The 22764-nt window shown below is 38.6% G+C and overlaps 2 protein-coding genes across 2 annotated transcripts; one reads left to right on the forward strand and one right to left on the reverse strand.

Moving 5' to 3' along the window:
* Positions 1-2545: 2545 nt before the first annotated feature.
* On the reverse strand, positions 2546-9494 carry LOC144631890 (ER membrane protein complex subunit 6-like). The gene is made up of 6 exons (XM_078490476.1): positions 9433-9494; positions 9135-9195; positions 7215-7317; positions 6226-6318; positions 4514-4533; positions 2546-3303 (listed from the first exon to the last, which is right to left on the reverse strand). Exons 1-6 carry the CDS (start codon positions 9458-9460, stop codon positions 3273-3275), a joined length of 336 nt encoding a protein of 111 aa, XP_078346602.1. The 5' UTR covers positions 9461-9494; the 3' UTR covers positions 2546-3272.
* Positions 9495-9535: 41 nt separating this feature from the next.
* On the forward strand, positions 9536-21003 carry LOC144631769 (FERRY endosomal RAB5 effector complex subunit 3-like). Its single transcript, XM_078490324.1, has 13 exons — positions 9536-9903; positions 10528-10855; positions 12006-12105; positions 12657-12768; positions 12894-12930; positions 13286-13383; positions 13860-13944; positions 14525-14643; positions 15161-15337; positions 17081-17283; positions 18330-18387; positions 19037-19104; positions 19300-21003. The coding sequence occupies exons 1-13, from the start codon at positions 9720-9722 to the stop codon at positions 19396-19398; spliced, it is 1668 nt and encodes a 555-aa protein (XP_078346450.1). The 5' UTR covers positions 9536-9719; the 3' UTR covers positions 19399-21003.
* The last annotated feature ends 1761 nt before the right edge of the window (positions 21004-22764 follow it).

Genomic DNA, 22764 nt, shown 5'->3' on the forward strand with positions numbered 1-22764 from the left:
ATCGGACAAAATGATAATACTGGCTGAGTGTCATTTTAATTGCAATAGTGGGGGAGGGGGGTACTTACAATCATAACCGACCAGGAAAATTCGTTTTTTGTGGCTGACTTATTGTTCCACAGGATTAGATTGCTCGCGAACAAGCTAGCCAAGAAGAGCGGAAAGACCCTTGAGTCGTTATGGTTTTTCCGCAATCCCAAGGAGTCGGCTGCGAAAAAAAATGAAAATTACTGATGCAAATTCAACAGTATTAATAAATTGTCAAGAAACAGGTGAAAACGGCTTTGCCGAAACTTGGGCTCGTCATGCAATCCTCGGGGGAAGATTGCGTGAGGAGGCTGTGTAGGAGACTAAAAGTGTACCGTCGGTAAAACTAAAACAGCAAGGACCGCCAACTATAATGCTGTTGTGCGAAGGTCTCATACGTTAAATTAACTTTGCCATTTTAAGAAGGGTTCAAAAGTGGCGCAAAAAACTGAATGGGAATCCCGTTTCAGATGCTTTTTCGGCAGTGTCTCCGAAGTGTCGCAGCCAGCTGTCGCTTTTCGTGAGACCCAAGGGTATGCTCCCTTGGACAACTTTTTCACATACAAACATGGAACTTTCAAAATGCTTTCTCGTTGCTTTCTCTTTAGGATTAATTTTTCTGGATTTTCGGCTTAAAGCACATAAAATTGCAAGTGTTTGGACTGTAATCCTTTAGAGTTTCTACTAAAACAATTAGGTTATTCGACCTCGTTTCTTATGAGTGTTAGTCAAGTTGGCTGCGCCTCGTTGACTATTCGCTCATAGAAAACCCGGGCACGTAGTCTAATTGTTAAATAACACAGATAGCAAAGAATTGCGCCAATTTTTACTAATTGCTAAATAAATCCATTGTCGGCGCATTTGCCTGTCATCTGGCTAGTCTTGAAGGCTTCTGAGTTTGCACCTGCTAGCTAGACGAGCCTGATCTCGTAGCTAAAGAGTATTTGCGATATTAATATTATTTCATTTTAAAAGTGCTTCAGCTTGGATTTTTTAATTTTTCGATTGCACATTTAATTTGAAAAATACAAATCAGCTGATTAATTTGTAGGCTAGGGCCTATAGGCTAGCTACGCCCCTGCCCGTGTAATTTGATTTCACAATACCGTACTGAATACCCGGCTGACCATACAAGTTATAAGCTCCTCCCCTCCCCCATCCACAGCTGCCTGCTAGCGAAAGCAAATACCGTAAAATTCCGGTTATAAGCCCTGGGCTTATACAACTTCGTAAGGGGTTTTGGATGGGTTTATAAGCGGAGGGGTTTATATCCGGGAGGGCTTATAAGCGGAATGAAAAAAAAAAAAAAAAAACGTTTCGAAACGAGCCACGGGAGTGTTGATTGAAATACGTTTTTAAGTTAAAGACGAATAATAAGGTAACATTTAGCCCTGTTCGGTACTGTCATCCGGCAGAGGGGAGCTTATATCGGGGGGGGGGGGGGCTTAAAATCGGATGTTTTTTTTGTTTCCAGGTAGATGGGCCTATAACCGGGGGGCTTAAAAGCGGGGGGGGGGGGCTTATAACCGGAATTTTACGGTATTCTCGTTATCAACCCCTTTGGGTATACTGTAAGCCCTCCAAACACCGCTTTTTCTACGCATCTTAATCATCAGCTCCCTTCCCTAATTATCTAAGCTCTTCAAGTTAGAAGTCCTTACGAAGATGTATCAGCCTGACTGCATAGGGTATTAGACTGCAAAACAGTCGTATCTTTTGCGAACGCGCTCGCGGTGTTGAAACGAGAGCGAGAGGTCTGGAGCCAATGTCAAAACTATGGGTGAGACTGAGGAGAGATGCAAAAAAACGACTGTTTTGCAGTCTAATAGGGTATTAACATAACCGGCATTTTACGGAATATATTTTTCTTTTCGTCATGGGTGACAACCATGGTATATTTGATTGAATCTTATTGCCAATACGAGCTATGGCTACAGGCTGTTCCAGATGTTCGGTTAGTTGCGGAGCAGACAGCGCGCAAAGAACGGCGCGGCGAGTAGAAAAATGGCAAGGGGCTTGGGGCGAGAGGGCGAAAGAACGCGTTCCTTCTCCGCGTCTTACGACTAACCCCCGGCTTTTTTTTGTCAATTTTTCACTCGCCGCTCTTCGCTGCTTCCCAACTAACCGAACGCCTGGAACAGGCTAGCTATGGCGGGTCGGGTTTGGACAGTTTGCGTTGTTTAAACATAGTGCAAAATCAAAATGTAAGTCAGAATCCCATGTCAAAATGTAAATCAGAATTTCCTACAATACCGTGACCTAGCCCCTTTAAACTAAAAACACGACTGTACTCTTGCTAGCGGATCTAAACCCCACAAAATTATATCGCTATCATCAAGTTTAGAAAGCAAGTATTCAGAAATCAAACTATTTGTTAATTATTATATTCTCATGCGTATTTCGTGGCGCATCTGAAAACTAGCTTTTTAGCTAAGCGTGCAGACCACGTTAAATAAAGATTTTGATTGTGATTGTGATTTCGTGCCGCAGTGTAATGAACAGTAATACACGTTAGATCTTTCAGCTTATAATAAATTTATTGAACAGAATTGACATAACGTACATTTCCAGACAGTTCATAGCTTACGATTTCATAGCTTACGATTTCATTATATGTACAACAATAACAAATTCGTTTTAGTTTGGTTACAGTCCATATCTTACCATTATGTTTTTAGCCACTAGGAAAATTAATTCACTCAAAATGAAAAGTACCCTTACACGAACGACACGCAGAAACTCTTTTGCATGTATTACAATTTTATTTTTTCGAGGTGGGGGACACCACGGCACTAAACTAGGAAAAACGAAACAAGAAAACACGACTAGTGGTTACACGAAATTCAGTCAGTCACGGAAGTTTTTCCGCCTCTACAATTTTCGGCAGGGATGTTACCATAGTAACACAACGTATACGCTACTGCCGAAGCACTAACGATGACACTTTCGGAACGCTCGCGCTTATTCCAATTGGATGAAAAGAATCAAAAAGTCTTTGGGTGCTTCAACGAAGATCCCCGGCCAAACCAGCACTTGTTACCACGACTAAAATGGTAGTTTTAGGATCAGCTCTTGATGTTAAGATTTGAGATGTTATAGAAGATGAAGAAATTCAAGCATTCTTGACTGATTTTTCCTGTACACGTAGAAACTAAGGCACCATTGACTGGTGGAATGGTTCTTCTTCTTTAACACCATCTTGCATTTAAATTAGCTCTTTCTCCTGTTGATGTTTGTTGCATCTGTTAGTAGACATGAACCATTCCATACAAAAACCTTGACGGCGTTAACGGAAAAACAACATCATTCATATACCATCATGGTCACCAAAATTAGCAAAGTTTTGACCTGTGCAGTACCATAAAATTCCAAAATATAATGTTATTAGCACCCCTCCTGCCCACTTCTGAAAGAAAGTCACGAAAATCTGAAACAAAGAAATCTCTCAAATAATAAACCCCTTCCCTCAATGAATGCAAGCCCATGGGACTATACATTTAGATTTTGCTCTAAAAAACAAGTGAATTTAATTCCTTGTAATTATAAACCACCCAAGTTTGCAAGTTTTTGAACAAGGAAATGTGATTAAAACTGAAGTCTTTGAAAATGAACAGGTACCAGTAATTTAACTTTACAAAATTAACGCAGTTTTGGCAGGCCTCAATGCAAACTTAAATTTCCCATTTTCTAAAACTATCATGTGTAGTAATCATTACTAAAGCCTGAACTTGGGCTAGCACTGCTAAAGCTTATGGTCTCGCATAGGGGTGTAAATTTCGGATTTTTGGTCTCCCTTTGAGTGTTCCAGGCAAAACGCCAATATTTTTAGCCTTAATGGTCTTGTTTAGGGTTACACACAAAGAAATACACAAATATAAATCCTCTTTAGATTTTTGGTATCTTTTAGGGGTCTAAAATAGCTTGAGCCACGCCAAGATTGGTCTGTTTTAGGGGTTCTTTTCAAAATTTCCGACGAGCATTGCCGTCCCTTTTTATATGGGAGTCCCCCCAGGGTCCATTGCAGGTTAACCCAGCACTTTGTCAGGTCTCCCTAGCTAACAGGTACTGGTACACACATTTACAACTCTATGGCTTCATGTACATTGTACCGTACCACAACCCTGTTCACAGCATTCGGATAGTTGGTGAGCAGCCCAAAAAACAGTGAGTGAAAAATAAGGAGAGGGGTGCGCCATTCTTCACACTTATCCCAGTTTTTGTGGTGCTCCCAAACTACCGGTAACTGGAAGACTGGAACAGGCCATAATGCCACCCACAATAATAATCAAAACTACAGTTGAACCCCGCTAATTCGAACTCAGTTATTTAGAATTCCCCGCTATTTCGAACAAAAACCCATTTCCCTTGGATTTGCCTTTCAGTCATTTACTATCCGCTATTTCGAACTGTTTTTTGTTTCCCCTGACAGTTTGAAATAGCGGGGTTCAACTTTACATGTAACAGAATAAAATCAGAGAAAGGATACGTCCAAAATAATAGGTATGTCTAGAATGAAAACAAAACAAAAACCAGCAGTCAAGGAAAATAATGAAAACAAATTACATTTTGTCTACTATATAAGGACATCAGTACATTTTTCTAAAACACACACAAATGATTTCAGTAATTTGAAAATAAGGTAAATTTGCTGACAATTACATGCAGATCAAATCTTTTTTCTCCTTCTTTTCTTTTCCATGGAGGGCCTTCTTGTAGGCTACAGTTCGTTGATATCATCAACCAATTACAGTGCGACTACTCGAACCGGGGCACCCTGAACATTTTTAACCAATCACAGTGTAAATTGAAAACAAAAGATAGGGACATTTTTTTGCAACGGACCAATAACGTTCTAGAACGTAAACAAAAGATCACCTACAAAATTTAAGCTGTCAACAACGTTACAAACAGATGCGGACCTCTCAGGAAACTTGCCTTCTATTTGATTGGTTAGTTTCGATCCTTAGTTTTCCAAAGGTCATGGAGTTCTCGCGATTACATGTAAAAAGTTTCAAACCCATGAATCGTGAAATTTTGTTCACGGCCAGGAGGTGTGAATTGAAGATTCCACGCTGTGTTTACTCTTGCTTACAAAAAAAATTTCACTCCTGGGTGAAAATGAAGACCGTAATCCGTAATTATTTTTTATTTCGCTCCGTCTGTTGCCGTAAAATTGATGCGAGTCACCATGTGAAATGTAAACATTCTGTCGAATTACTGTTGCGTGTCCACGGACTCATTTTCTGTTAGCTACTGTTATAACTTTGAAGTAAATTGCTTTTCGTAAAAGAGGAATTTGTTCCGTTTCTTCAATGAGTCTTCAATCTTTCTGTGGTTTTATAAAATTGCAACAGACTGAAAACTTATTTCCAGCGGCGATAGCAAAATTGCCCCCATATGCAAGGTCAATTGTCGCTCCGGCGGCATCCCAAATCTTTCTTGTCTTGTCTTTCGTCAAATACAAAAAATAATCACAAGTATGTAAAAAAGAGTTGAAGGCAACTGACTTTTCAAACATGAAATCTCGAACGTTTCTATTCATTTCTGCTCACAACATGCAACATGCACATCCATCCCGTTTACGCGTCGTCGCTTGTCGTGAATAAAAAAGTCTAAAAACGTTCCTCATTTTTCTTTACTGTGCTATCACCAAAGAAGAGCGATTTTATGTTATCAGAAAATTTCCTCTGAAGACTCTGAAGAATTTTTTAGCCTGTGAATGTAGACTTTTGATCACGGTTTTGATGAAATAATAAAACGAGCGCTAAAAATTCGGTACACTCGGTGAAAATTAAGGATCGAAAGTAACCAATCAAATAGAAGGCAAGTTTCCTGAGAGGTCCGCATCTGTTTGTAACGTTGTTGACAGCTTAAATTTTGTAGGTAATCTTTTGTTTACGTTCTAGAACGTTATTGGTCCGTTGCAAAAAAATGTCCCTATCCTTTGTTTTCAATTAGCACTGTGATTGGTTAAAAATGTTCAGGGTGCCCCGGTTCGAGTAGTCTCACTGTAAATCTCCATCAGTATTTGGATACATTATTCAGAATTCTAAGCAATACAGGCAGGCTCTCTGAAGTCCCTTTCTTACTTTTATTCTTTTTTTTTGCCGCAGAAAGCCTGCTCGCAGGCCTAAAACAATTATTCTAGTTTGCAATCAGAATTGAATAAAAATTACTGACGTTTTGGAATAAGGATACAAATATTCCTCCAAAGATTCCAGATGTACTCAGGTCCCACCAGGAAAAGAAAAATTTTCTCCATTGTGTGCCAGCCTTTAAACAAATTAGAATCTGAAAGAAAACAGATATCAGTTAAAATGTACTATAAAAGTACTGTACAATTATGTAGGTGAGCAAAGAAAAATGGTTGTCTAAATTACAGACACAACAAGCAGGAGCTTCCTCTCAGAGTTGTACTCAGCAAAAAATTTAATCTAACAAGTGGAATGAACTCTTTGATTTATTTATTGTTATTTGAGAGTGTTTCATTTGAAATTGTTAGTTGCTTTTCATTAATACACTAGACTGGAAACAGTCTAGTGTATTAATGAAAAGCAACTTACAGTAAATGGCCTAGTTGGCTGAAATCAAATTATTCCTCAATTGCGAGTGTTTCATTTGAAATCCCCCCCCCCCCCCCTCTGGAAAATAAGCCATGGGTTCAGAATATTTAGTTATAGCTCTTGAAGAAAGATTTTACTTTTCCGACTATTGGGTCCAAGATCATTATGTTTACATAGGTTTACCATGTGGTATTCTTGTAAGCACAAAAAACTTTTCAGACATAGTATTTCCTCCAAAAGATTTTTGAAACACAAATTTCCATCCGAAATTAGCCCCACCATGACTTACCTCCTCATACATCTATATTTCCCCTAATTTTGGAATTTTACAGTAAATCAAGTACCCCTTGTTTTGAAATGCCAGTAAGGGTTCTCTTTGAATATGTACCTGGCCATTATCTCAAGCTTTGGGATTAGTTTAATATTTTAAGTTCAGGGGATTCATTAAGGTTTGGAGCAGGTGGGCATCAATGTTTGGCAACCGGGCAAAGTATCAGCAAGGCCCAAGCCTCTCTGGTAAACTACGTCAGTTCAGATCATGAAAACAGCCGGCAAAGTTCACAGCTGGTTATTTGTATTGAGGACATGTCATACTTGAAATATGTTGTTACTTGAAGTACTTACTGACATGAAGAAGGAAGCTATAAAGTAAAAGATGAAGCCTTTAAGAGCTGTCAGACCAAGAATGCCGGCAGAGATGCCTGCCATGGATGCCAGTGATGTCCGGCTTGAAATAAAAATAATAATAAAAATAATTAACTTGATGATTTGGAAACAAATAGACGACATAAATAAAGCTCCATAACAAGGACACAACGTGAACTGTCAGGGTTGGAAATTAGCGCTCGCCCACTCGCCCAGGCGAGTGTGAAAACGGTCGGGCGAGTACAAATCACGGATCACTCGCCCGGTTTGGCGAGTACGATTTTCATATCCAGAATATATTATTCAAAATAAATGTAACTTTTTACTTTCCACTTTAAAATAATCTACACTGTCCACAAGCGAATAGCTTACCATCATTTTGAAATCTATAACAATCCTGGTTCGTAAACAGACAAAAATGGCTTCTGCTTTGTGATTGTTACATGACGGACGTACTTGTACAAAGTAATACCTCTGGTCATAAATACACTGACTCGTCCACGGAGCCACGAAACGCGGCAAAATGGCCAATTCCCGCGAATTTTACAATACAATTTCGACACTTTGCGTTCAAAATACAGGAATTTGTAAGTACGTATCAATAAAACTGCGTTTTTCGACTTTTGAAGTAAGTGTTTTTTTGTGTTTTTATTGTGGAGTTAAAGTCTATTTACGGGGATTTTTTTATTGAAGAAATAGATTGCATTCTGTATCGCGATCGACCATCACGGCGGCACCTGTGAGTGAAATTCCATTTACCGAGTTATGCTGTCAAAATGTGGAGATTTTTTCCTGTATCTTAAGTATCTAGTGATAGAATACTGCTTCTTTTCGGGAATATGAAAAGACAAGGACAAGGAAATTTTCGATGAAGTGGCAACTTGGCCGTCCATGGTAGTTGCAGAATGACAAAAAAGGTAAATTTTCTTGACTGGGCGAGTGAAAATTGATCTGGGCGAGTGCAATTTGAAGGTCACTCGCCCAGATGGCGAGTGGTCCGAAATTTTAGGTTCCAACCCTGACTGTGACATTTTAAACAACACATTCTTATAATCCTCTAGCCTGCACAGCAGTCAACTCCTTTCCAAGCACACAGAACAAACAAACAAATGTGCAAGCAAGCAAGCAAATCACCCCCTCCCCCTTTCGCAACATTTTTTGCTCCCCCAGGCATGCTCGTTCATTTACAGTTTCCTTCATTCATTCCACACACTTACAAAGGAAAAAAACAGCTACGCAGGCTATAATCCTGAAAAAAGGAAAAACAACTTCAAGTACATTAGACTGCATACCCACTTTGATTACATGTAGTTTGAGAAATTACAATACAGGAGCAAGCAGAAATTGGGTGAGCAGAAAGCTTGGTCCTGTCTCTGTGGTATCCAGTCATTTTGAGACAAAGTTGTTTCGAGACAAGTAGAAGTTGATTCGAGACACATGTAAAGTCAATTCAAGACAAGCTCACGTAACTTGAAGTCATTTCGATACAAACTACAAGATCATAAAACAAAACAAAAAAGATCCCTCGATCGATTGTGACGCGGGAGCACTGGGTATTACCCAATTTACGTCGATTGATCGAGTTGCTTCTGCGAATTTTAGCTTAATTGTTACAGATAACAAAAATTGCCAAACTAGAATACTTATACAATGTACTCAACTTTTCTCGAGTTAACTTCTGAATCAAATCAATTTCAGTTTGTCTCGAATCGACTTTACATGTGTCTCCAATCGACCTCTACTTGTCTCGAAACGACTTTGTCTCAAAACGACCGTAAATCGTCTCTGTTTGCTGACATTTTGGGATTGCTTGAACTAGCTAATAAAACGAGGACTGCTTGAAGTCTACAAATATGTAAATGAATTCTCTCATGTTCTCATGCTCTGACTCAAACTTACCAAAAGTCGATAATGCTGTTATTAGCCAAGATAGAGAAGGGACTAAAGGCTTCTTCCTTCCCTGAATACAGAAATAAGGCAGAAACAGCGAATGGAAAAGATATCAAGCTGTGTGTAAGATACCAAGTAAGCACTTGCTTTTGCTAATTTTGCCCTAACTTATAACTAGTTATACTACAATAAACAACCCAAATTAAATCTAAAAACATAAAAACGTTATTGACAGATTTTAATTTATAGGAAAGACGTTAAATGGCTAACAGGATCAACTAAGAAAAATATCATTTAGAAACTTTACCGTGAGCATGGTGTTCCCCTTCCGCCATCTTGAATTTTTTAAGTGTCAGCGCCTGTGTTTGTGGGCTCAAAGATAGCTAGTCACCAATCCCTCTCTGTCGCGCCCAAAACATGGAAGGCAAAACATTTATCTACAATTTGCACTCAATTTCAGGCTGAAAAAAAACTTCCTCCTCAATTAATTGCTGTTCGATTTCAACAAGAAACAATTTTAGACTTCTCTTTTACGTTAAGTGAGGGTATTTAGATGTAGAAAGTGAATTTGCGGGTAGAATTTAATTGAGCAAGATGGTGGACGTGCTACTTTGTTCGACGTATGAGGATCAGAAGCGCGATTTTGTGTTCGATTTTAAAGACAGTGGAAAGCTACAGAGACTCACCGTGCCAATACCAATTCCACTGAAGATTGAATCGAAGGAATTCGTGCAAAGACTGATTACTTACCACAATTTGCCATGCTACCTTGAGCCAGGTAGGAAATGACCGTAAATCCCAGGGGTTTTATTAGATGGGGAGGGTGGGAGGGGGGAGCTAGGGGGTGGAGGCTTTGGTGAGACTTCCTATTTGAAGAAGAGAAGTGAACATATCCATCTGGCCTGACTAAGAGAGGGTGGGGGGAGGAGGGGGCACTGGGATGCTCAGACCAGATTCCAACCGATGTCTTCCTTTGCAACTTGATTCTAATAAGTTTTAAGTAAAAAAGTTTTCCGTAGCATGAAGCAACTAGGAGTATTTCTACTCCTTTTTGGATGGAATGCTAGTCCATCGCAGGGTTACCCCCAGTAGTAAATTCGCCAGTATAAGGCCGTACCTAGGGTTTTTTGTCTGCAGGGGGCAAACTTTGCACTGTGGGGGGCAAACTCCGCACACCTTTAGTTTTCTTAGTTTTTTCAGTTTTTTTCTGGCAGGGGCAGCTGCCCCCCCCCCCCCCTTCCCCCCGCTAGGTACGGCCCTGCAGTACCCATTTAATTATACACCTGGGTGGAGAGAGCCATGCGAGTAAAGTGATTGCCCAAAAACACAATGCAGTGCCCAATGTGCATTAATTAAATTCTGCAGTTGATATCAATAGATTTATCTGATCTTTCACTTGCAGAGCTGACCAAAACTTTGGATGAGTTCAACAAATCATCATGTCGAGATCTCCAGGACAAAATGGCATGTGCAGCTCTTGAACAAATGAACCAGTCTTCACAGAACACAACTGATTATGTCTCTTCGTGGACAAATACGTTCACTCAGGAACATGCAAGCTACAGTTCAACTAATGACAAGAGTGAAGAATCAGTGTTCTCTGAGATGTACCATTCCTTGATTCATTCAGCTGCACTAGAAACACTTTTGCAACTGGAGAATACCTATGCCATGGCAATGGATGATGCTGCCTCGAAAAAAGAGAGTGCAATAAAAGCCATGGAAGAAAAGTAAGTTACTTTGGCCTTGTTAGGTATTGAAGTAGGCAAAGGTAAGGTAGGGAGGTCAAGGGGTAAAGGAGGTCAAGTTGTACTTACAGTACCACCCATAAGTATTTGCCCATTTACTGCAATTTTCCTTTGGCCAATTCACAGGTTGATATTGAGCTCTCACCCCAGCATTGACGTGGCATGCTATGAATTTAAGTAATGCAAAGTCTGTGCCGCACCAAGTGACCTAGATACCCCTAGAGCTTATGAAGTGAGTGACCTATACCCCTAGAGCTTATGAAGTGACTAGGAGTATTTCTACTCTTCCCTGGATGGAACTCTAGTCCATCACAGGGTTACACCCCAGCCTAGTTCGCCAGTACCCGGGTGAAGAGAGGCCCTTTGTCAATGAGAGTAAAGTGTCTTACCCAAGAACACAACACAATGTCTAGTGCTCGAACCTGGACACTTTGATACAGATTTCAGTGTGCTAACCAGTTGGCCACCATGTCTTCCATTCAGTGCCATGAATTTCCCCTGGTTCTACAGTGGAACCCCGATATAAGTTCTATCGTTATATCGAGGTATCATTATATCGAAACTCTTGATATAACGATATGGCCTTAAAATAACCGAAAAATATCGTTATATCGGGGTAAATGTAACAAGTACTTTTTTTACTGCATATTAAAGAAGGATAACGAGAGTTAAAAGTTGATAATAAAAGAGGTTTAGAACACAGTATCATTTTCGTATATCATCGTACAAAGCTGTTTACAGAAGCGTTAGAGATCACTTGATTACTGTAATGCTATTGTAATTAATTAGACGTTTGCTTATATTGTGACTGTGTATTGATTGTATCGTTATATTGGGGAAGATTTTACGTTCGGTCCGCTAAATCCTCATCGTTATATCGGGAATATGGTTACATCGAAGATCGTTATATCGGGGTTCAGTCCCATACATTTTACTGTAACTTTTGCCGGGACAGAATATTCATCGTTATATCGGGGATATCGTTATATCGAGGATCGTTATATCGGGGTTCCACTGTACTTAGTATATACGTGTTGGCCAAACTGGTCTACATGTTTTTGAGCTTGTTTAGTACTTAGGCTATAGAGTGTTAAAGTTGGTTTTAATTTCTTTAATTTGTTAATCGTTTTAGGCATCAACGAGAAATGGAAGACTCCATTAACAATCTTGGCCTTGTCACAACTGACAAAGATGTCAATGATTTGGCAGCCAGGCATTGTGAAGATGCACAAGTGAGTTTCCTCAGTTGATACTGGTAATATGAATTAAATTTAATAATTATTTTTAAATCAGTCAATTTATTTAATATTTATAATAATTATTAATATTAAATAAATCAACTATGTTTGATGACGGTTGTACATAACAGTCTTGTAACTGACAAGCCTGTAGACCTTGGATTCTGATTGAATTAGAATTTAGAAATGTTGACCTGAGAACCCAGAGAAAATCACTTGGAACAAGGACAAGAACCAATGACAAACTCAACCCACATATGACACCAGGTCCAGGAATCAAACCAGGACTACATTGGTGGGAGGCGAGCACTCTCACCACTGCACCAACCCTGCTCCCCATTCTTGGGGGCATCCATAATTTTTAGTACATCACTGAGAGTTAAAAACTCTTGATTTATAAAGTGTACTGTTTGACCAGGACTGCTTGAAACATCCTGTCCAATCCTCTCTGATCACAGTCTGCAGTGGACTGATAAATAATCATACATCCATGGCAAAAGACAAATTAACAATCATGTTAATTAGTGTATAATATTGTTTCATAGATGCTGGAAACATACTGGTCCAGTGAGCTATCACAACTCCAGGAGATGCAGAAGAGAGAATACAGGGAGTGGGTAACAAAGGTTCATGAAGATATGGTCAGAGTCAACTCAGGTTTAGTACTCAAATTGTTTTAGTTCTGTTTTCTTGTGGTTAAGACTACAGATTAACACATGCATTATTTAAATATTTATTTGAATTATTTGTCAAATAATGTTTGCTTGTTGTTGTTTCTGCAGATCCATCATCAGCTTTAGACTCTTTTTCATTTGGGAAGTAAGTATTTTCTTTTTATTAGCTACTGGTATCTGGATATTGTTGAAACAAAAGATAACACTATCCACTGGATAAATCACTGTCCAATTAATCGTGCAGTTTGTTTGACAAAACTTAACCATTGGATAGTGATTTTATCCACTGGATAGCGTCATCTACCCTTTGAACTACTGGTTCCTGTATAATAAATATAACAGTCTCTGTAAGTTGTACTCCTAAAGTTCATGATTTGCAGTTTAAAGGAAAACATTTTCATTAAAAAAGAATGATATAATTTGTATCATAATTTTCCAATCTTTAACTAATAATCTGTATTGTTATGCTGAGTGATTTCATTTCTGTCCTATTTGTACAGGAATCGTAGCATGTCAGTTCAGAGCATACCAATAACAAATGAGTTTTCCACTACTGAGCATGACTTCAGGCTTGAAGAGAGTTTTACCATCCTACTGGGTTAGTACAGTATAATGTTATTAAATTATTTACCATCCTGCTTCATATGTATCTAGAAAACGGCTCCATTTGCCCAGGTAAAGATCATATGGCTATCTGTTCCAGGCATGTTGGCCACATGTACTGTTTTTGGTTTGACATTTTTTTTAAACCAGTTTTTCTTTGTTTCAGATTGATAAAAGTAATCCACATAATCTAAAAAGGAATTAACAAAGATTATTTGAACAACTTGAGTTCAACAATTTCAAAAAGAATCCCCAAATTTTAACCACAGCATACTCATTCAGCAAAATAAAATTAAAACTCTACAGGGTTTGTGTTTACCAAGACATTTTTACAAATATTAATCTCTCAAAAACCTTGCTTAAACTTTATTATCCTTGTTCCATATACCCTGTATTTAAACCAAACAGTTTTCCCATCCAGACTTTCTACTTGTCAATAAGTTAATAAGTCCATGACCTTTGTTATTACAGGAGCTCAGAAGAAAACAACTCATAATTTACGATTAATATGCGGCAATGTTCTTGACTTGTGCAAACACAAGACCAGACCTGGAGGGTAAGAATCTTTTGTTAATATAAGGACCTAATTTTTATGAACCTACAGACCTACCCAAAATAATTATTTCCAAATATGTTTTCAAGTTCTGTGTAGTTTGGACAATAGCAACTTATAAATATTGTACCAATTTGATTTAGACAATCCAGATGGCTCCTCAGCAGTAGAGCAGTGGGGCTCAGAATGGAGTTTTGCCTTTCCTTTCATTTAAATAGAGGTGGCATGCACGCAGCAGGGTTGGGGGGGGGGGGTGGGGTAGCCCTCTCCGACTGTCCATCTGCCACTTGTCAGTGCTGGCAATAAAGCAACCAGGGGTATTTAAGACTACTCCCCTGGATGAAGTGCTGGTTTTCATATATATCAGAATGTTCCATCTTTATCTAGGATCCTGAAGACACACAGTCATTTGCTATTACCGGTATTATCTAATCTGTCTATTTTGATGATTGTTCCATATTTTAACTTGTTATACTCTCAATACATTGCCAAGCAGATCAGTAATTAGAATAAAATTTAAAACTAGAGGGTTTATCAACACCAAACCAAACACTTTTTTGTATATAATATCTTTTCTTTCCAGATCAGTTCTGTCACAGCCACACAGAATCCAGACAGCTCTGTCCTTGTACTCTGAGACACTGGCGGGTTTAATTTTATTGGTGGAAGATCGCCTGAACACATACTCAGGAATTATAAAGAGTATGATAATTTTTTTCCTTTGCTATGTTGTAGTCATTAGTCAAGAAAACATTCATGACTAAGCTCTGTTTCTGTGAAATACTGATTCTTATCACCCAATCAAAAAATTAACAGTTAAAACACTAAAAACTGTACATTGTTATTGTACAGCCAGTTCTCATTTCACAGAGGGACAAAAGCAAGCAGAAATGCTCTTTAAACAACCAGACCCTCGTATTAAATTATTGCTCAGCATTTTTTTGGAGGTGGTAGCAAATACACACGAAATCAAGTGCACATACGAGAGTGTATTATACATGTCTTTGTCCCCACACCATACATTACAGGAAACACTGTTGAAACCCTTGATTTTGGGAAATGATAATGAAAACAATTTGTTGAGTTAACCACAAAACAGCTGGGTTCTTTCACTTGTCAGTTTTACGGGTTACTTATATTTTAATGTTTGAAAGAAAGAAAGATGCCTCTTGACTTCCTGCTAAATAATGTCTTTGTATAAAATGTTTTATTTCTTTAGACTTTGCCAAGATCTGCCAGCAGTCCGGTACAGAATTTCATTTTCCAGACCTTGACAAGCAACTGTGCCTCATTCAACAAATGTTTGAAAGAAGAGATCACAGTAAATCCGCTGCAAGCGGCCAGCAGCAGGTTCCACCAGCTGATTCTGCCCTTCGCCCGCTTACACTCAACACAGGTTGGTTCATTAAGATTTAGCTAAGATATTATCTTAAAAGGGAGGTTAGGGAAGCAATATATTCACATTTGGCCAGCTGCAACTGCAAATGAATAACCTGGACGTTGAACCGATTAGATTTGCGAACAATTAATAAGCAATTGATGCCAAGTGTGGGAAGCTTGTATCCTGTAAAGCCACTGTTAAGTCCACAGGTGGCAGGGTCTTAGTTTGCATGTAGGAGACTGTTCAAATAAATGATACTCTTCTTAAAAAAGTAATAAACAGATAATTGATGAAATATAGAATTTCTCGAGACAGTTGTTTTCTTCTAACTCACAAAGTTTCTTGGTTCAATATCTTAGGAATTTAGGGATGGGAAGGCTTAATTAATATATAGTTTTTTAAATCTTTTATGTGTATATGACATGAAAAATATTTTCTGCTAATTTGAAAGGCCTTTCGAAATACAGAAGAATGGCGTTTTTCTTTTCGAAATATCTTTTTTCGTTTCAGAGATATTGACGTTTTTGTATTATGCAAATTAGATCAGTGATGATGTCACAAGATTTGACTCTAAAAATGGTAAAATACTGAATAAACAATATCTCTAAAACTATTAAAGCAGTGTTCTTGGAACTTGGCACCACAAATGTGCATCACAAAAGAAACAAAATGTTACTCTTAGGGCTGTTGCCATGACAACAGTTTTGCCGCTGGTGCTGTCTCAATAAAAACTGAAATTCCCAGTTTTTGTCTTAAACCAAGAACCATCTAGCGCAGCCAAACCAATGGTGGGAATTAAGGCAATATGGGAACTATGTCTGTTCTAAGCAGGACCCTTTGTCTCACTTGAGAGGTCAGATATGGGGATATTTGTCTTTTTGACAGAGAGAGACTGGAGCTGAAAGAGTTGCTATGGCAACAATACTAAGGGTGTCACTTTGTTTCTTTTGTGATGCACATTTGTGGTGCCAAGTTTCAAGAACACTGCTTTAATAGTTTTAGAGATGTTGTTTATTCAGTATTTTACCATTTTTAGAGTCAAATCTTGTGACGTCATCACTGATCTAATTTGCATAATACAAAAACGTCAATATCTCTGAAACGAAAAAAGATATTTCGAAAAGAAAAACGCCATTCTTCTGTATTTCGAAAGGCCTTTCAAATAAGCAGAAAATATTTTTCATGTCATATACACTTTAAACATGTATTCATTTAATTTTACATCTTAATATTGTCAAACACTTTTATCATGAGCCTCTGGCTCGGGACACTGGGCAACCACTCCCCGTGCTTTTGACGTAAAATAAATTACCTTAGCTACCTTACCTTTTAATTAAGACGAGGAAGGGGCTTAATAACAAATTGAAGTTTTAGAGAAAGGGCGCCTAATTAAAAGAGAGAGAGGTGTGGCAGAATAGAGAACCCATGCTCTGCTTTGTTGAAAATGTGAAATTTTGTTCGGCATGTTCATGAATCTCGCATGAATTTTTTTGAATTGATGATAACACGATGATAAAGTAATGTGGTGACCTCTCAAACACTGGGTGATGATCTATCCACTGAGCTATGGAGAGACTCGTGTTAAGCGAGGTTCATATGTGTAGCTCAGTGGATAGCGCTAGCTATAGAGCACCTGCGCGGTGTTTGAGAGGTCATGGGCTCGGATCCCGTCGGAGACTCAGATTTTTTCTTCGCCCCACGGTCGTGGCATGACGAACATGACATCTTCCTCACGAATCTTTTCATTTCTCAATGTAGGGGATATCTACATCACTCGGCACTCTAATCTCGCTGAAGTCCACGTTGTATTTCATCTGGTCGTGGATGACAGCGTGAAACAATCAACAATCAGCACGCGGAATCCAGTGATAGTAGGCTTGAGGAATGCTCTGCACACAGCTGTCAGACACAGCATAACAACTATCACTATACCACTGCTGTTATTTCATGAGATGACAGAGGTTAGTATATACTCACTTAGGAACACAGGCTCCCCAAGCTCAAAATACGTGGTGTATGGGACAGCTTGTGTATCTAGAGAATTGTATGGGAAAGTCGCTGATCGTATAACAATTGTGTAAATAACTATCTAATTTGAAATAAAGTTTTCCTATCTCAAATGTGTCGTTTTCCTGTATCTTGTGCCGATTTTGAAGCCATGCTGGCGCCGTTTAGTGAAGTTATTCGAAATCGTTGTCTCTCCTTCTCTTTAGAAGGAGAGACAACGATTTCTTTAGAAGGAGAGACAACGATTTCGAATAACTTCACTAAACGGCGCCAGAATGGCTTCAAAATCGGCACAAGAGACAAGAAAACGACACATGAAACACATGAAACATTTTTTTTACGATCAGTGACTTTCCCATACAATTGTCTGTATACACAAGCTGTCCCATACACCACGTATTTTGAGCTTGGGGGGCCTGTGTTATAAACAAGTTCCGTTTTCGCGCTAGAAATTCAGTCTCAAGATTGAAGAGCGGTTCTCACTTGAGCATATTTGCTTTGGTTTTGCGTCACAGCGCTTAGTGATTGGTTTAAAAACTCGCGCCGTTTTCTCAGCCAATCAGAAGTAAAACCAAAACCAATCGTGACTCGCTCGCGCACGTTTTCCCGCGCTTCGTGCCGGCAACATGTATTTGCTTCGAGTTTTGATTGGCCCACTGGATTGTCTGTGTTCTTTGTAACTGGCTAGAGTGATTACTTTGGCCGTTTTGGTTTTACGACGCTCAATGGAAAACTGCGCTTTCGCTGAATTACGCTCAAACGAAACACGTTTTGCATTAACAGCTTGGAAGTAGTTTTCCTACAGATATCTGGATGATATCTGTAAAAATTGAATAGTTAAACTCTCACAAGGAGTTTTCCTGTACAAAATTTAACGAAGGATGAAGAAGTTTGCAGATTGTGAAATAAAGATAGGCAAACTCCCCTTTTGTATTCAGAAGAAAACTTTTTGAGTTTATTCTTTTCCAGTAGATTATTTTAACTGCTTTCATTTTTTCAGGAGATGACAGTGTCTTGGTGTATGAAAAGAGCAGAGTTGATGTTCAAATGTGTAAAAGGTAACTAATTAAGTAACAGAGAGGAAAGAAAGTTATAGTGGATGGCAATATAATTAAATATGTTGTTTATTCCATGCCGTGGACTTAACACATATTGCTAGTGCTTCTTCCGCCGCAGTTTCAAGCTACTCCCTCCGAAAATCAGCATTGTTTAGAAACAGTACATGATTGTATTTAGCCAAGGGAAAATAAAGGTACTACGTAACGGAAGGCTTATATTGAAAAACTTTTTTTTTTCAAATTTATCGTTCGAACTGGATCCATCTAAATCTTACTTAGTTAGTTAGCTATTATCGGCCTATTATCACTTCTTTGGAGGCGTTATTCTGCCTTAGTAAACTTTCCTTCACTTTGAAAGTAATTTGTACATCCCAAAAGTGACTTCAGATATCACGCGTGATATTGCATCTTTAGACAACTCAACATCTGTCGCCACCAATCGGGACATCCCGAGTTGGAACCGAGGTATTAAGTCAGTTCTTTAGAAAGAACGCCCATGTTCACCCAAAATGCAATGCGAGTCATGCTGATTTTCCGGCGCACAGACGGAAAATCTGAAATTCTCTAAGAGCTATGAGTATCCTCTTTCAGTGGGGGTAATTTTCAATTCTTTGAATTTATTTATTTATTTATTTTTAATTCGATGCAGGCTTTATGATGGAATGTAGCACATGGAGTGGAGCGGAGTCTCTGAATTTACAGTTCATGGTTCCAAAGGTTAGGGTCTGTCATTTCATTGAGACATATAATTTCCTTTTGTGTTGCAAATAAAGCACCAAATACAATTGAAGAAAAACGTCTTGACTTGAAAAACCAAATCATTCTCGCTAGAAGACCGCAGTTGAAAATTGTTTGAAAAACTGGAACATGTCGTTTCTGTCAACTTTGACACTATTCCTTTTCCTTGCGTAGGGCATATCTGAGGAAATGTTTACATCGTTTAGTCAGATGCTCTCCAGCATCTTCCGTGTATCAACTCCGTTGGATCTCACCTCAACAGCCAGCAGATAACGTCACACGTACCTACCCCGCGATGCTGTTCGGTGCCAGTAGATGACGTCACGTCTACCTTCCCGTGGTGCCCTTCAGCTATCAGAAGATGGCGCCATGTCGTCCCTCGCCGTCACTTGTACTTTAGAGGCTTGACATTTTACGTAGATCGTAGGAAATCCGACAATAAATAATGTGCAATTATAGTTTTCCAAAAATGACAGGGATCGTTAGCAGGGTTGTCACAGGACAGGAAATGGTCAGGGAAAAATAAAATTTTTGAAGGACAGAGAAAAGTCAGGGAATTTTATTTTTGAGTCAGGGAAAAGTGGCATTCTGAGGAAAAGTCAGGGAAAATTGAAATTATAACACCTCTGATTTAATACCATTGAAGGCAAGAAGAAACATTTCAGGTCAATGTGATCTCAGCGATCTTTTTTTTTGGAAGCGGAGGCTGGAGGCAGCAACCATCAACCTTCGGGACCAATAGAGGTAGTCCGTAATAGCGGGAGTTGTTTTCAGTAATTTTTATTTGCCGGGACTTCAGCCCCTGTCCGTAATAACGTACGGGGTGTCCGTATTAGCGAGGTGTCCGCAAGGCGGGAGCTCACTGTATTTGGTTAGGAATTTTTCTTTTTATCAGGGAAAAGTCAGGGTATTTTGAAAACTGATGTCTGTGGCAACCATGATATGAAAGTAAGGATGACTAACGATGGCGAAGATGGGACGCAACATTTCACGCGGCGTCCTTTAACCTGCAAACTATTGGGTTCTTCAAATGGAAGATTCAAATAATATTAGCTACTAAAAGAACTTTATCGAGAGCAAATGACAATATATATTTTAAATTTTATAATTATTTCCTTTTTTGGTTATTGTCTCCACGAATGGTTTCACACTTCGAATCAATTCCAATTTCACTGTAAAAAGGAACGTCGCCCCGATTGTGTTGAGTAGATTTTAGCATGGAGGGGCTAGTTTTCTTAGTCGTAATTTGCACAAAGTGTAAATTGAACTTTGCATTCTCAGAAATATTGTTCAGTTGCAAATAGCCTGCGAAGGTTTTTTCAGCGAGGGATAAGCTCCGCCAAATGGCGCCAAGGCACTTGCGTGCGAAATCAATGAACAAATAATTTTGTGTAGCACTAAAAGTATTAAAGTCATCAGCCAGATTTTTTAATGACCAATGAGAATTCCAGTAAGAGAACATGTGTGAATATAATAAAGATGGACCGTAACATGTATAAATAGTTTCCAAGAAAGTTGGACTGAAAATGTTGTCAACGATTTAAGGTAATAACAGTAAACGTTTTGTAACATCAAAAACATGCTCCTGCGAGCAAAACTCTATGTCGAAGACAGCCTTCTAGATGTGGAAATCGCTGCTAATTGGGTGACGGTTGTTAAGGTTTTTACTGAATAAACTTAACAAGTTCCCTCACTTATAATTAAACGTAAGGATGACTTACGATGGCGAAGATTTCACGGGCTCTTGGTAGAGTTGTGAGAAAATGGCCGGTGGCGGTGTCCTTTAACCTGCAGACAATTGGGTTCTTCAAATGGAAGATTCAAATTATATTAAACGAAAAATGTTTAGAAACAGGAATGTTTCATATAAAGCATAAGACTGAAATGCGATTGTATTGAAGTTTTTGTAATCTTATTAGCTACTAAAAGAACTTTATCGGGAGCAAATGACAATATATATTTTTAAATTTTATAATTATTTTCTTATTTTAGTTATTGTTCCCACGAATGGCTTCACACGAAGATTTCACGGGCTCTTGGTAGAGGGTCGTACAGGGGGGTCTCTGGCACGATTCACGGGCGAAAAAATCACGGATCACGGATATTGAAATTTCATTTTCCCAAATCACGAAAATAAGTACAGTAAAACCCCGCGTATAAGAACCTAACATTTAAGAACCTGTTAGGCTAAAATTTCATTTTTAAGCACCCTTCACATAAGAACCATTTTAGGCTAAAATTCTAAAACAGGTTCTTATTTTCAAAAAAGAAAAAAAATCTTCTCAAAAAAAATAGAATTAAAAAATCGTCTCAAAAATATATTTATAACACAGTCTGTACACATTATATTCACAGCATAGTTACATAAAACTTGTCCTCCTTGAATATAATTATTAACTGAGATGAATAGATGAACCTTATGAAATCACAGTACATGAATTCAAAAATAAATCTGCATCCAAGTAGAACAAAAGCAACTTCCAGATAGTATTTTGCTTACCGAAGCCTCCAAGAATACTGTTATTGGACGTTAAAGACCAGATCATTTAAAAATTCTAGTAGTTTATTTCTTGAACAAAAGTTAAGAACCTAATTTTACACTAAATACCATCTATATAAGAACCTGTTTAGGCTAACTTGAAAAAACCTAGGTTCTTATACGCGGGTTTTTACTGTACTCTTTTATCCTGTTCTTACACTACAAAGAGTGTTTGAAGAAATCCAAATTGATTGAAAAATTATGAAAATAAGAAAGAAACGTACTCTTTTATCTTGTTCTTACTCTACAAAGAGTGTTTGAAGAAATCCGTCAACGAAGAATAAGCGAAGGTCAGCAAGGGAAGCTCTCGGCTTCTTGGTCGTTCCCGATGCCTTACGAGACGTTACGTAAATTATACGGAGGTCACATTTTAAAAGTCAATTTGAATTGGTAATAAATGCCCTGGGGATGAATCAATGATATGCAAATATTTATATAAAAGGCAAACACGTGCTCCTCATTGTGCACTCTACTCTAGTCCGCGGCAGCGAGCGGTTGGCTCCCCACCCTCCCTCCCTACGAGGAAGCCGGGCTTGAAGTCTCCGCCATCACTACCTAGAGATCTACTGAGCCTGGTTTGGGCTTGTCCCAGGCCAGAGCGATTCCCTATACCTTATCTACATGTCATGAATAACAATACCCAGGGCAGAATATCATACTAGCTCCTCCACGCTAAAATCTACTCGGCAGCACAATCAGGGCGACGTTCCTTTTTACAGTGAAATTGGAATTGATTCGAAGTGTGAAGCCATTCGCGGGCCGGGAACAATAACCAAAACAAGAAAATAATTATAAAATTTAAAATATATATTGTCATTTGCTCCCGATAGAGTTCTTTTAGTAGCTTATAAGATTACAGAAGTCTTAAGTTCAATCGCATAATTTCTTATGCTTTTTAACATTCATGTTTTTAAACATTTTTCGTTTCCTATAATTTAATTATCTCTCATAAAGGACACCGCCACCGGCCATTTGCTCACAACTCTACCAAGAGGGTCGTACAGGGGTATTCTCGTGACGCGTGATTAGCAGATTTTATTTCCGTGAATTTATTCTTCGCGACATGTGACCGGAAGGTTTTGCGTGGCACGTGAAGAGCT

Source organism: Oculina patagonica, chromosome 12 (assembly GCF_052425735.1).
Source record: "Oculina patagonica isolate OP01 chromosome 12, crgOcupat, whole genome shotgun sequence".
In the NCBI taxonomy this organism is placed as follows: Eukaryota; Metazoa; Cnidaria; class Anthozoa; order Scleractinia; family Oculinidae; genus Oculina; species Oculina patagonica.

Excerpts from the sequence above, each read along its gene's own strand:
- LOC144631890 (XM_078490476.1), bottom strand. The coding sequence starts at position 9,460 with ATGGCGGAAGGGGAACACCATGCTCACG. Across the intron at positions 4,534-6,225 it reads GAATCTTTGGAGGAATATTT|ACATACCTATTATTTTGGAC; the intron begins GTATCCTTATTC and ends TTTTCATTCTAG. Across the intron at positions 3,304-4,513 it reads ACATACCTATTATTTTGGAC|GTTTTTGTATGGAATGGTTC; the intron begins GTATCCTTTCTC and ends AACGCCGTCAAG.
- LOC144631769 (XM_078490324.1), top strand. The coding sequence starts at position 9,720 with ATGGTGGACGTGCTACTTTGTTCGACGTATGAGGATCAGAAGCGCGAT. Across the intron at positions 13,945-14,524 it reads CACAAGACCAGACCTGGAGG|ATCAGTTCTGTCACAGCCAC; the intron begins GTAAGAATCTTT and ends TTTTCTTTCCAG. Across the intron at positions 19,105-19,299 it reads TACAGTTCATGGTTCCAAAG|GGCATATCTGAGGAAATGTT; the intron begins GTTAGGGTCTGT and ends TTCCTTGCGTAG.